Here is a 15,061-nt window from a genome sequence, read left to right on the forward strand (position 1 = left end):
TGGCTTTTGGCACAAATACAGCTGGGTATCATCAGCATAGCAATGGAAGTTCACTCCGTGTCTGCGGATAATGTCACCTAATGGTAACATATATAATGAAAACAACAAGGGACCTAGAATGGAGCCCTGTGGAACACCACAGACAACTTATGATTACCTCCCCAATAGAGACAAACTGAAACCTATCAGAAAAATATAAACCTCTCTCTCTGGAAATGCTTTATTATTATAATTGTAATGCCAAACAACAACACCAAAAAAAGCCTTCACTGGCTGACTATATCAGTGTTATTATATTCTTCTTGTCATTTGTTAATCTAACAACTACATTTGTTTAGAAAATCTGTAAAATTGCAGAAAAATTAGACAGCAGTAAATACATTTTAAAGAAATTTATTGTTATCTCTTTAAAATAAACCCATGGTGTGCAAAATTAGATTCTTTTGACATGTCGTTTAGTTTAGTAACTTAAAAATGATGCATAATTACAAATGTGTTTCTTCAAAGTACAGTAAACAGATCACATGGCCTTATATTTCCAGGTTGCTCTTTCTTTAGACACAGCCTTATAAATAACATGTACGAGAGACGCTTATGTTCTTGATAGGGCATTCCTGAGACCGTTTAAAAGACTCCAAAGGACTTGTCAAAATAAAACTGTTGAAACCTGTTTCAAGAAAATTAGGTCACCAAACTTTATGACAGTTTAGAAGCTTATAGGAATTTAAATGTCTAGCATGACATACTAGTTATTCTCTTTTCTTTGACTTGTTTCACAGTAAAGCTGTGAAACACCGTTTAACTTTTTTTATACCCTGGGAACACACGACTCCCGTTCATTCATCTTTAGTTTTCAAACTCGCTTGTAACACTCCCTATGCAAATAAGCCAAAAGCGGCTATCCAACAGCAGATCCCTAAGAAGCAGTAGGTTGGGCTACGAATGAATATTTGGGTGGGATTATAGGCGTGGTTGTGGAGCTTTTATAAAGCATTACACCATGCACATATCTCGGCTTTGGAGAGTAGGTGCGTTTCAGTAGTAGTGCTACCTCTATCACACCATGTGAGAGGGGTTTGTTAAATCGAAATAAGTGATTTGACCTTATACACCTTGAAAACTGAGGATTTAAAACAATAACCTCTCAACACAAAGGAGTTGCCATTTTAATGAAATATATCAAAAGAATTACAGAATAACACATCTGAACAAACTGTGTTGGGGCTCTGTTTACCTGCTAAATCAACTTCACCAAGGCACGTTCTTGGTGATACGGTACTTGGACAAATCAAGCATTCCTTAAAAAAAAGAAAAAAAAAGTGCTTGGATTATTTTTTTTTTCTATATCTTTTTTCCTGCATAGTTAAAAAAAAATCTTGTTTTGGCTGAAATGGTGGGTGCTTGTCATTAAAAGAGGCGGTTCTTTTTTCTGCCTGTGAACTACTGCCCACTTGCCATCAGGTGTCTCTTGGAGACAAAAAGCAGATTCTTGGCTGACGTCTTCTTGCAAGCATTTGATCTGCCTTCAGAGAAAACGGGGACTCCCGGTTTCCATGCGTATGACTAAAAGCCTGAGGAGGGCTGCTGGAAATCTGCAGACGTAACCGTTCTCACTTCGCACCGAGAACAGCTCAGATAGCATTTTGTTAACTATTTGGATCTTAACGTTCCGCTGTCTTGACTTCTAGTGACAAGTTGATGAATGTATGAAGGGGAATCAATATCTATTAACAAATGCCCTGCGCGTATTCGTCAATTGAATTTGTCTGTGCTTATAAGCCTTTGCAGTTGTAAACTGAAATATGCTACTGCAGATTTTGTTCTGAACTGAAGGTATCACCTGCATTTTTTATACGTGTTTTGTGTAACTTTTTAGTGACTTAACTGATGCGGTATCAGCGGTCCAGTCCATCTGAGTGCTGCACTTGCAAAGCCTGAAGAAGTGACTGTACCCTCAATCAAGCTGCTCACACAAGCCACTTCAGACCTCTGCATCGAAGTAGTCGGAAGGACATTCCTTCTTGATTTTATGTGTATTTATCTTTTTTTTTATTTATTTTTTAAATTACCAGTTCGTTTCATTTGCAACAGAACGGACGGTTTTTAAGAAGCGTCTTTATTTACTGCAGTATCATTCTTATTAAACAGCTCTAGACCTCAATTTATCATTGACACAGCTCAGAATATTACACACAGATGATTTACTACCGAAGTATGTTACGAAGCGTGGTCTTTTCGTTGGGGTTATTGCTGCTTGTTTTGGGTGGAGTGGAACCCCAACAGTGCCCAGCTCAGTGCTCTTGCTCCGGGACCACGGTGGATTGTCACGGACAAGGATTGCGCAATGTACCGCGTAACATCCCCAGAAACACAGAGAGACTGTAAGTATCACATTATGTTATGCAATTACACGACTCTTACAATGTATCTTATTTATAACCTGCAAAGTTATAGAACTCATTTGGTTTCTCGTTGTAACGATTTATTTTCAATAGCTTTATTCTTACTTAAACAAGAACTTACCCTTTTAAACACTCCCCCAACGTTGAGGAATATGGAATTTGCTATGGTTCTAAAACAGTGGTGCACTGGTTTTTGTTCTAACCATACCCTAAATGTGTTAATTTGACCAATTAAGCTTCTAATAAGGTCAAATAAAGTACTTTAGGTGCAGTTGGAATAAAAACCTGCAGGGACACCGGCCCTCCAGGACCGAGTTGTGCACCACTGCTAAAACATGTAACTGGTCTATTTAGAACTAGGGGTGCATCTCAAAATGGAAACAGAAGTCGGAAACATTTTACAGTTAATACCAGAGGCCTGTAGGTACATTTACTTTTCATATTGTCAGTCACATACAAAAAAGCACAACTGAGGAAATGTGTTTTCTGCTACCGTACAGCCAGCGTTGAATAATCAGAAGGTGAAGAATGCAGCGGAACAGAAACGCACGTGAAAAACTTGACAAAATACTGTAGCCTACTGGAAGCACACCGAATTCCTAAAGTGAAAGGCTGTCAAGTTAAAACCGTGCATGTGCATCGTAAACCATGTACATTTCAGTCATTTAAAACCGTGCATGTGCATTGTAAACCATGTACATTTCAGTCATTTAAAACCGTGCATGTGCATTGTAAACCATGTACATTTCAGTCATTTAAAACCGTGCATGTGCATTGTAAACCATGTACATTTCAGTCATTTAAAACCGTGCATGTGCATTGTAAACCATGTACATTTCAGTCATTTAAAACCGTGCATGTGCATTGTAAACCATGTACATTTCAGTCATTTAAAACCGTGTATGTGCATCGTAAACCATGTACATTTCAGTCATTTAAAACCGTGTATGTGCATCATAAACCATGTACATTTCAGTCATTTAAAACCGTGCATGTGCATTGTAAACCATGTACATTTCAGTCATTTAAATGTCTGGATAACAGGCGACGAGTGTTGTATGTGTGCATCACAATTGTTCTCCACAAGGTGTAACTAAATGCCAAAATATCGAGCACTCAAAATTATAACCACTTCTGTCCATGTTTCAGTCAGTTATTTAATGTTTCTGGAAAACCGAAGAACAGTTTTTAAAATACATTAACGACGTTATAAAATAAACGCCTTTGCACTGGGCGTTAACTGATTTGCAACTGTAAATATTATCCTACAAAATCACGTATGCGAGGTTGGTTCCCTTTAGGATAAATCTACGTTTCAGTAAATATATATATATATATATATATATATATATATATATATATATATATATATATATATATATATATATATATATATAAACATAGTTGACGATTGTGCTCTGCAAATTCTATAGTCGATAAAGTCAAGTTGTTCTCCTGTTTTTGCATAATTAATCTGCAATGTAATTAAATATAACATAACAATAGATTTCAATAGGCTATTACGTACATGTACGTATTGACAACTTGCAGCCTAGGTAGCAAATTGTTACTTACCTCTTCAACTCAGTATGGGTGGCAGACGGCTTGTCTGGCGTTTTCATTTTTTTAATAAACCTTCTAAATATTCTGGAGATTAGCCTATTGTTAATATAGCCACTATATTTGTGTAGGCATTGCACTTTAGAACCACAGTAATTTTTCTTATTAAGAAGATTTGTGCTTCTAGTGTATACAGTTAAGTCAATGGAACTTAAACAACTAGTTACCTGTCACTAATGTTTCACTTTTTTTTAGGGATTTGAATGCTAATAACCTCACAAGAATAACGAAGTCAGATTTTGCTGGACTGAGGCACCTCCGAGTTTTGTAAGTTTTACGTATTTTTTTTATTATGTCATTTTTTCCCCTCTAATCTTGGCCTACTAATTTACAGTAATTGCACACTGGTTTATACTTTGTAGTGGTTTAAAATAAACTTTTTTCCTAATTCAAAAGTGTTACACAAATTAATTCTACTTTCATATTTCTCCAAACTCCAAACTGGTATGTTAGAGATTAGCCTTTACTGGTGTGTGTCATTTGCAAGCTGCACACATGGGCCAAACAACACACATATGGGCCACAATCTATTTGGTAAAAAAAAAAAGAAAAAGTTGCTTTTAGGTCATGGATTAAAAAAAAAGAAAACTGAAAATATATAACCCTGACACATTGTAATAAAGAATTCCCTTTTCACAAACGGAAACTTACAGAAAGCAGCAATGTAATAAGATTTTATTTAGCTGGTATTTGATTGTTACATTTCCCTGTGCAAAGAGTGTTTCTGGGGAATATATATATATATATATATATATATATATATATATATATATATATATATATATATATATCTATATCTATATCTATATCTATATATATATATATTTATATATATATATATTAAACATTCTGTTGACTTAGAATATACAACAATACAAAATGCAATTTGTCAAAACCACCAGCAATATTTGTCACGGCTATATGTTTATGTATCTTGCTGTTTTATAGGTCTCATTAACTTAATACATGCCAGTATATGAACATGCATCTGAAATCACCATGTGAGCAGTTATCAAGCTGGATTACTAGACCAGTATAAGAATTGTGAGTTGTAGAGGAAGTCAATAAAGCACTTGGTTAGCAACAGTTTTCAACGTCATTTTGTACAAAAAGCAATCTTTGTCTTAGAGAAGTTCAATTTACAATATTGGTTTTGATTTTTTAGTTTTGTTTTTGTGAATGATGATATTTAAAAACATAGTTATTACAGTAAAGACCAGTTACATTTCCTTCACACTACAATAATGATAGCACTATGTAACACAATTTTTGTTCCTGGGTAGTAAGTGTTATTTCCTAATTGCTTATGCCTCATAAGTATAGAAAATGGCTATTATTCCCCACAAACTTTGCTTTTGTGACCAGGACAGTGATATTTTGAAATTTACCTATTTCCAATGAGAAAACGGGCGAATTTCTGTCTTTTCGTTCACATAAAGTCAGAAAAAAACAACATATGAATCCAAATTAACATGTATTTATACTAAAGTAATACAAAAATGACTACAAAAGATTTAGAAGTGAGTAGTTTTTCGAGATTTACTATTATACTGTAAATCACTTTCACGAATCAGCCCCCAAATGTAGTCTCCCATCATGTTCTCGTTATACTGTCCTTGGTAGCGGCGTTCAAAGTCCAGTATATCCTGGTGGAAGCGCCCGCCTTGCTCCTCCGAGTACGCTCCCATGTTCTCCTTGAATTTATCAAGATGAGCATCAAGGATATGGACTTTGAGGGACATCCTACAGCCCATTGTGTCGTAGTTCTTCACCAGAGTCTCAACCAGCTCCACATAGTTTTCGGCCTTGTGATTGCCCAGGAAGCCCCGAACCACTGCGACAAAGCTGTTCCAAGCCGCTTTCTCATTACTAGTGAGCTTCTTGGGAAATTAATTGCACTCTAGGATCTTCTTTATCTGTGGTCCGACGAAGACACCGGCTTTGACCTTTGCCTCAGACAGCTTAGGGAAGAAGTCTTGAAGGTACTTGAAGGCTGCCGACTCCTTATCTAGAGCTCTGACAAATTGTTTCATAAGGCCCAATTTGATGTGCAGTGGTGGCATCAGCACCTTCCGGGGGTCCACCAGTGGCTCCCACTTGACGTTGTTCCTCCTCACAGAGAACTCGGTCCGCTGTGGCCAGTCCCGCCTGTGGTAGTGCGCCTTGGTGTCCCTGCTGTCCCAAAGGCAAAGATAGCAGGGAAACTTGGTAAAACCGCCTTGGAGACCCATCAGGAATGCCACCATTTTGAAGTCTCCTATGACCTCCCAGCCGTACTCATCATACTTCAAGGCGTCCAGCAAGGTCTTGATGCTGTTGTAATCCTCTTTGAGGTGCACCGAGTGAGCCAGGGGAAGAGACGGGTACTTGTTACCATTATGGAGCAGCACGGCTTTGAGGCTCCTGGATGAGCTGTCAATGAAGAGGCGCCACTCATTCTGGTTACAGGCGATTCCGATTGCCTCGAACAGACTGGTCACATTGTGGCAGAAGCAGAGCCCATCTTGACGGGTGAAGAAGCTGGAAAAAGGTTGGTGACGCTTCCTCTGATCTGCGACTTGCACACTTTCATCCAACAAGTTCCACTGCTTGAGCCTAGACGTCAAAAGCTCGGCATTGGACTTGGTGAGACCAAGATCTCTAATCAAGTCTTGAGGTCTTTTTCGTTGGGGTAGTATGGGTTTCTCTCCTCAGCTCCACCTCTGAAATTGTCATCTGGATCTACAACGTCTTCCTCGCTCTCTGACTTGCTGCTCTCTTTTAAAGACTGCTGCTCTGTCTCCGGAGGAGTGGGTACGGGGAGCTCATGGCAGTGTGGCACCGGGGCGATGGATGAAGGAAGCTCCGGATACGTGATAGCAGGTGCATTCTTGCCAGTCCGACGTTTGGAAGGGTCCACCATGCAGAAGTAGCAGTTGCTTGAGTGGTCAGTGGGTTCCCGCCAAATTCTTGGGATAGTGAACTTCATGGCTCTCTTTTCCCCTCTGTACCATCCTACAAAAATACATTTATTTCACCTATGACTAATGTGTAAGAGATTCTCGCAACATTTTTCATATATGATATATTTTTTCAATAACATTGAAAATTGTAAAACATTTGAAAATTAAAAATTTTAACAAATTTTATAACATAAAATTCCGAGCAACAATTGTCCATCTTACCTTCCAAAGTTTTTTTTGCAGTGCTCTCAGGTGAAATGAGGTGCCCAGGGTTTGTCTTGATCCCCGACAGACATGCCGAAATATGCCTTGTAGGCCTCACACATCTTAGCAGATGCTTCCACGGAGTACTTTTTCGCTCTTGTCTTGATAAATTGGCCGCAGACATAGCAAAATGCGTCTGCCGGATGCTTGCAGCCTCTTGATGCCATCTCAGAAAAATGCAGATATGTATCCACTCAAGCAGCTGGAACTAAACTGAACTGGTGGGCTTAAGGCCCCTGTATTTATACTACTATTTATATTACTGGAAAGTTCTAGAAAGTTCTAGAAGTTACTCCAAGTTTACTCAGCACTGAATCTATCTGGAATGTTCTGGAAAATAGGTACATTTCAAAATATCACTGTCCTGGTCACAAAAGCAAAGTTTGTGGGGAATAATAGCCATTTTCTATACTTTTGAGGCATAAGCAATTAGGAAATAACACTTACTACCCAGGAACAAAAAAAAAAAATTGTTACACAGTGTAGTTATTGAAATGCAGCGCACAGTTCAGGTAAAGTCTTTGTGCACTTTTGTTGGCAGTAAGTGCTGTTTTATTCAAGCAATGTTCCCCAGTGGCCTACAATACAAAGCAGAGGAGCAGGTGTTCATTATTTTCTTTTGGGATTTTTTCATGGTAAAGTGACTGCCTTTTTATTTCCTCCTTCCACATGTGCCTCAGTAGGGTGCCAGCTGACAGCATTCCCAGTGTGATCATCCCAGATGGGCATAGGCATTGCTGAGTTCATTCAAGTGGATGAGAAGAGTCTGCCAGGGACTACAGTGCAGTACACTGAGGGGTTAACCACTGTCCAGTCCGAAGTGCCTAGGGGTTAACCACTGTCCAGTCCGAAGTGCCTTGACCAGCCTGTCTTTGCTCCTTTTTCAGGCAACTCATGGAGAATAAGATTAGCACTATTGAGAGAGGCGCGTTCCAGGACCTAAAGGAGTTGGAAAGACTGTGAGTATTTTTTAAATATGTTTTAAATACAAAGCAAAGAGCATTCATACTGTGTGGGGAAGTGTAGTACAGTATATTCTAATACTACTACGACTGCTACTACTACGACTACTACTACTACTACTACTACTACTACTAATAATAATGATAATAATAATAATAATAATAATAATAATAATAATAATAATAAAAAAATAATAATAATATTTTAGAGCAAAAGTTTTCCCTCCTGATTTGCTATGCCCTGTGTGCAGCTGCCAGTATTAAATGTTTCTTTTTTGGATGCTGTTCTTGGAAGAAATAACATATAAAAGTAAATTAGACAGATGAGTGAGACACAGCATTCTGGACATCCTTTATAGGTTTTGGAATTAAACAGACTATTTCTTGCCAAATGAACAGGAAATCCTAAAAAGTGACTGCTGCTGTATTGTGGAATGCATGTACATGCACAGTGAGGCGCTATAATGAACCCACGAGTATTATACAAAGACGAAAAACAAGCCTCTGGTTACAGAGCATTTTTTTACTAGTTTTTTTTTAAGCTGTTAAAGCTTATGAAAGCAGTACAGTGTTTATTTACCCTCCATTACTGTAAGCAGTGTGATAAATTGCAGCCCTTTTTGCGTATAGGATACAAACATTTTTTTTAATTTGTCATAGATTTTTCATACAGTTTTTTACTGTTTTACTTAATATGCAAGCAACCCTTTTGGACTTTTCTCTGCTTATATTTCTCTTTGTTCTCCCTTTTGTTTTGTCAGGACATTTTTCTTGTTATTGCAATGTTTTGTTTTACAAAACCCGCTAATCACAATTTACAAAACTGTATTTAGTAGCGTTTTCATTTTATGAGTAGAAGAAATAAGATACTTACAAAAAAAAAAAAACGCTATTAAATACAGTTTTGTTAAGTGCAATTAGCGGGTTGTCAAAGTTTTGATTTGGTCCCAGCCATGGTTTCCATATTGGGCCCTTTTTTATGAGCCCCACAGCTGTGAAAATTATTTTTGTTTGCAATTGTCAAGTCCATTTGATGTAGAGACATTGTTGTCTGACAGCCAATTCATCTCCAGGGAACACTGATTTCAAGAAGAATTTCTGAAGAAACTTGAGCTGAAGCTTTAAGAACTTTCTTTCAGATTTATTTTACTTTTGTGCCTGCACGCTACCAAAATCCGATATTAAATATAGTCATTTTCATAAGGAACAAAAACTATTCAAATTCAGTATTAGCTACTTTTGTTCTTCCCAATCATCCCTTTAAAAAGTCACAACACAAGAGTGGGCAACATTGCAGAAATTGCTTGGTTGGTATAAATAACTTATTGTAATTATGTGCATCTAGCTTCTTGCTAACAGGTCTTACATGCTTTCTTTTTTGTTATGCCACAGTGTCAGTGAGTCTCAGTAAAGTCCTTTTATATTGAGAGGGGACAAAAAAAATCTAAGCACAACATTTAGTCATTTCACAACAAGCAGCAATTAGAAGATTACAATACTTTATATAAAAAGTTTTTCAAAGAAAGTTTTTTTCTTTTTTTCCCTGGAACAGACAAATGAGTTCTTTCAATTGCATATAAAATAAAGTCCCACGGTTACTAAATAATTCAACAAAGCATTTGTTTTGGGGTACTTCTATTAACTATAATATTAACTATAATTTAGAAATCTGTGGTATATATATATATATATATATATATATATATATATATATATATATATATTATGAGTTACAAAAGAAGAAGCAGAAGGTTGGCTTTGCATTATACCAATTGGAAGCTTTGGAGCAAAGGTTGTATGCGCACATTGATTGATTTGGAACGGTTGATCAGCTTTTGTTTTTCTTTTATAACTGTACGATCAAACCCCAAACTGAAAGATTTGTTCTGATGGGCTCATGTTGAGAAATAAAACTGTTTCCTATTGGAAAAGCCAAGCTGGGGTTGGCATGACTAATTGTGTCAGGTATAGATTAGGCTATGGATCAAGCTTTGGAAAATACCATGCTCTTCACTTTAAATCTGGACAGTCACAGCAGCTCATCCTACGTTGTTGAACTGGAGAGTGTGGTACTTGATAATTACAAGGTCTAGGAGTGAAAATCTTTCTTTTTTTCTGATTGGGAGTTGTTTTAGCTAATTATTTAGATACTGCTTTTTTTTTCTAAATGAAGCTTTCTGTGATATGATTCGCATTGCTTTTCTGCAAAATAGCGGAATGTTCCCCAAAGCTTCAATTATTTTACACGTGATGTTGTAATCAAAGCGTGGGGATAATGCAAAATAATTGAATCATGCAAAGAAAGTATTGAGCAATTTGAAGTAGTGTACCTAGAAAAACCTCAAATGTACATCCTCACTATAAACACATACAACTACTCTTAAAGAGAGCTGAATTCAGATCTATCGGTTGTTTGAATCCTGCTGAAAGACCAGCATTAATCAGTTTTCATGGTAAACCCCTGGCTACAAATGTGAGGTTCTCCGCTTTTAATGCTTTAGCAAGCGCACACACAGCAAGTCAGTTCTGGTGGAGAACAGTAACCGTTAACCTAAGCACTACTATAGTTTTGTCTAAAATCCTGTGGTAAGCAACATATTTGTAATTTTGGGGGAAACTATATTATTTTGTAATTATAGAACACGATAGTCATTTGACTGTAATCATTACTATAGTCAAGTGAAGACCTGCATTTGGTCCTCCTGAGTGCTTGTGTGTGTTTGCTGTCTGTTTCTTGTCAGGAAATTGCCTGAATAGAAAACAAAACACACACACACACACACACTTTTAAATTGATGCTGTGGAAAATGCTCTAGGTAGTGAGTGACCTTTTAGTTTTAGAGTGGGACTCTTGAATATTTGACTAATATGGGTGTAGACTTTTAAAAGCTAATACAATGAAAACCGTTGTGCTGGCTTAGTTAGGGTTGGGGATAGCCTTTTCAGGAAATTAAATTGCCCTATTGCCTGGTACGTCTTAGTAGTCGTCATGAAGTGCGTTCTCCCTCAGCTCATTAACTGTAGTGAAACCTGTTTCTTTACTAAACTATTCTCTTGTTCGGTCTATGGTCGTACACAAAAAAAAAAAACATTCCCAGGTTTGCCACTAGAAAAGCAAAATGCAAGAGCAAGGCATAACAACAGATAAACACCTTAAAAGGAATGGATGACTAAATATGAATTCTGCACTTACATGCACTGCTAAATATCTGAATCATATCATATTTAATTTGTAAATAATCAGGTTTCGAGACTGATACAGTTTCTTTGTTAAGACCAGTAGTCTGTTTGTTGCCTTTGTTTACTTCCGATTATCTCAAAAAACAAACAAACAAACAAACAAAAAGAAAAATAAAGAGAATGGACCGTAAGGATTATTCAGTGTTTTAAGCCTTGTTCCAGGCTCTTTTATTGTTGAATTCTTTGTAACCGCATATGTATGCAATGCAAGATAAATGTGGAAGATAAGATGCGTCTTGTGTAAGCAGCGATATGATTGCTGATAGCATACTGCTAAAACACAATAGTCTTGTATGAGGTGCTCTGTAATCCTTGGACTTTTAAGGTTGTTGTTTTTTATAATGGTTAAAAAAAAAAAAAGATCAGTGTAAAAAAGGATTTCCAGCTAATACTCTGGAGCTGTAAATTTAATTTTAATCTAAACTTGGGTTGTTCGTGTGATCTTTTTTTATAGCTTTTAAAGTAAATTGAGGAGAGAAGGCCTGTTTGCTCTGTAGAGACCTTTTTACGAATTCCGTAGCTGGGTTGCTGTTTGTTTTTCCCACATCTGTTTTGTGCTCTTCCTTTGTGACAGCGTTGGCTAGATTCTGGTGCTTTACTTTCTCTTAAACAAGAAGTTTAGTTTGCATTGATGTTTCTAAATGTTAAAGTGACAGTAACTGTTCCAAAGAATTCACTCAGGTTGTCGTGAAAAATATTTTTTAACCCTTTGACGGGTTGCACTGTCATATATTTCTATAGTTCAAGTATTCCTTCTGAAAAGCTAAGACATCTATATGTAATTAGCAACCTTTACACAAGCATAGGTTTCTAGAACATGAAAGCTGAAGCATGTTTGGGGTTCACAAAGCTTTAAATGTAATAGAGTATCTGACGTAAGATATACATTTTGAACTTTTCTAATTGTCTTTTTTTTTTCATTCCAGGCGTCTGAATAAGAATAGCTTGCAAGTGTTTCCTGAACTGCTCTTCTTGGGGGCTGTGAAGCTGTACAGACTGTAAGTACACACGTTCTGTCTTATTAAAAAGACACCTTACTGGTTCATGGTGCTTATGTTATTTAAAGCCTGTGTGTTTTTTTTTTTTTGGTTCTTTAGCACCCTTTTTTTGGCGGGAGATCAGCAGATTTCAGTACACATGTATTTATAGATTTGTTGTAAAGCTGTCAAGATTGAGCCTTTATTTCAGTCTAATTGCTTCCATCACACTTCACCCCTTACAGGTATCTCTATCTATCTGTCTATCTATCTGTCTATCTATCTATATAGTAGAATACAGTAATTTGCTCCATGCTTTCTAAAATCTGTAAACTAAAGCAATAATTGCATTATGATGAGATAACCTTAGGCACACTATGTATACTGAGGTCTAAATAGTAAAAGGGGTTATTTTGAATTATTCATTACCTGGGCTCCAGAGAGGTGTTGGAGTGTGATAAAAGATGACAAAGGAGAGTTGGTTATGTAGCTGCAGTGCTGAATTTGTCATTTTTCTGAGATGCTATCACGGAGTCTGTGTAAATTGAAGACACATGCCTTAGGATATGCTCTTTGTAGAAAAAAAATTACCAGCTTTAGCCTGTTTAATAGTGTATCAAATAAGAGTACTTCACAATTCTTTGTGAAAGCAGTTGAACAGTAATTAAAGAAGTCCAACAAAAAATGGTTTACTTTGCTTAGATGAAGAGCTATTATTATCTGGAGTGTGGGTTGCTGAAGCTATAACTTAGTTTTAAACCACACTTTTATATGAACGTAAGAAATTGGTCTGTGTTTGCAAACCTACACGACTATTAAGTTTTCTCATCATGTTTTGTTTTTACTGCTGTTGGTTATTCTGGACGATATCTGCTTTTCAAAGTAGTTATTTGAGCCATGAATGTACAGTGTAGTGATTTGACTTTGTTTAAATTACAGCCAAGCAGCTGTAGTAAAATTATATTGGCCACTCAGAATGTTAAAAATATACAGGACACCAATACTACTTTCTTTTTTTGTTTTAGTTGCCTACTTAAAGTACTGTACTGAACCAGGGGTACTGAACCAGCAGATTAGAAGAGTGTTTACCCAATACAACAGATCACACCACAACAAATGATTACACACAAAGATCTATTGATTGACAGCGGGTGGGTTTTTGGGTTGTGGTGGTGAGGGGTGTAGTGACATTATGAAGTCATGTACACATTTTTAGATCAGTCCAACAAGATGTTCAGAAGTAATAGGCCTTACACACTTTCAAAGAAACAAACTCACACTCAAATAAGATACCATCTATAATAACAGTATATGCACTAAGCATAGTACAACTTACTTTTTTGGGGGGGGGGATTTGTTTTTAATATTTCCTTAGGTCGATGTAACTTGAATGATCTGGTCTTTTGCTTTGTGTTTTTATATAGTAACAATACAATTTCACTGCTGTCCTTGAGTAGTACAGATGTGAATGAGGCTCAATAAACTGGATATAACAGGAAAGTTAACTGCTGAAAGATGAAAAGACATTTGATTGGCATGAAAAGGTTCCCAACCTAAACTTGAAGTGGCTAGACCACTGCTAAGATTAAGTTAACTGAGCATGAAAAAAACCTTTTCAACAAACTTTTTTTTAATTTTTTTAAATAATATTACACCATCTGAAAACATTATCTTAATCTCATTACTAAATGTACTTGTTGTTTTTTATTGTGCTGAGTGACTGACTATTTTTTTAGTTATTATCTGACTGAGGCATGTTTATATTTATGCCAACTGCATAATACCTTAAGCTCCCTTTTACAGATGACATTTAAAAAAAAAAAAAAAGTAATTTTAAGTTTTACTTTTTAATTAAACCACAAAGATATTGCAACATGGGGGTGGCTGAAGATCCTGAAGATTCATTTACTCAGATTTTTATCTGTAGGTGTTAAATTCAACTGATATCACGAAATCTTTCAAACTTAGAAGAACAACAAAAAATCTACAAATGTGTTATCCTGACAAAAAAATAATTTATAATAATAATAATAATAATAATAATAATAATAATAATAATAATAATAATGTTGGAGAAAACAGTATATACCGGTCATGTACAGATTTTCGATTATATGGTCTGATTAGCAAAAACCCTTAGGCAAAAAATAAATGTAATCTTCTAGATCCTCTGAAGCACTTCACTCTGATAGAGACTCTCCAATGCAATTTGACCATCTTCTTTACACTAAAACATATTACATTCTCAAAGTGAAAGCCTGCTGCACCTGATGTCACTGTGCTGAAATTTAATTATTGTGAGAAACACTTTTTTAAAGTGCTACCATATTCAAATTACTTTCCTCATATACATCTGCTACAGACCATGTGTCATATTCTGTTGCAGAAAAAAGACATCCTTAATGTCTTCTGCAGCTCAGCGGGTATTAGGCTACATACATGTACAACACGGCGTTTGTGTTCTTTAGTAAAGAAGCACATTTTAAAACATCCATACTTTAAAAAAAGAAATCTTTCACTTTTTATTTTGGCTTTTTACCTTATGTGTAATTTTACACATACTTTGCAAAATATGACAAAGGCCTAAATATTTGTGTAGTGGGCTCATATCTCTCACTATTGAGATTGTAATGGGATTAAGAGTTTACAATGGT

At 36.2% G+C, this 15,061-nt stretch overlaps 1 protein-coding gene across 8 annotated transcripts in view; it reads left to right on the top strand.

Annotated features, from left to right (window-relative positions):
• The first annotated feature begins 1,022 nt into the window (after positions 1 to 1,022).
• Positions 1,023 to 15,061, top strand: part of LOC117409251 (slit homolog 2 protein-like) — a 161,934-nt gene continuing 147,895 nt past the window's right edge. For all 8 annotated transcript variants that reach the window (XM_059006018.1, XM_059006028.1, XM_034014973.3 and 5 more), the window contains exons 1-4: positions 1,023 to 2,381; positions 4,218 to 4,289; positions 8,116 to 8,187; positions 12,357 to 12,428. In XM_059006018.1, the coding sequence (XP_058862001.1) occupies positions 2,197 to 2,381; positions 4,218 to 4,289; positions 8,116 to 8,187; positions 12,357 to 12,428 (401 nt within the window). In that variant the 5' untranslated portion in view covers positions 1,023 to 2,196. The remainder of the gene's footprint in view (positions 2,382 to 4,217; positions 4,290 to 8,115; positions 8,188 to 12,356; positions 12,429 to 15,061) is intronic.

This window comes from Acipenser ruthenus, chromosome 2, assembly GCF_902713425.1.
Source record: "Acipenser ruthenus chromosome 2, fAciRut3.2 maternal haplotype, whole genome shotgun sequence".
Taxonomy (NCBI): domain Eukaryota; kingdom Metazoa; phylum Chordata; class Actinopteri; order Acipenseriformes; family Acipenseridae; genus Acipenser; species Acipenser ruthenus.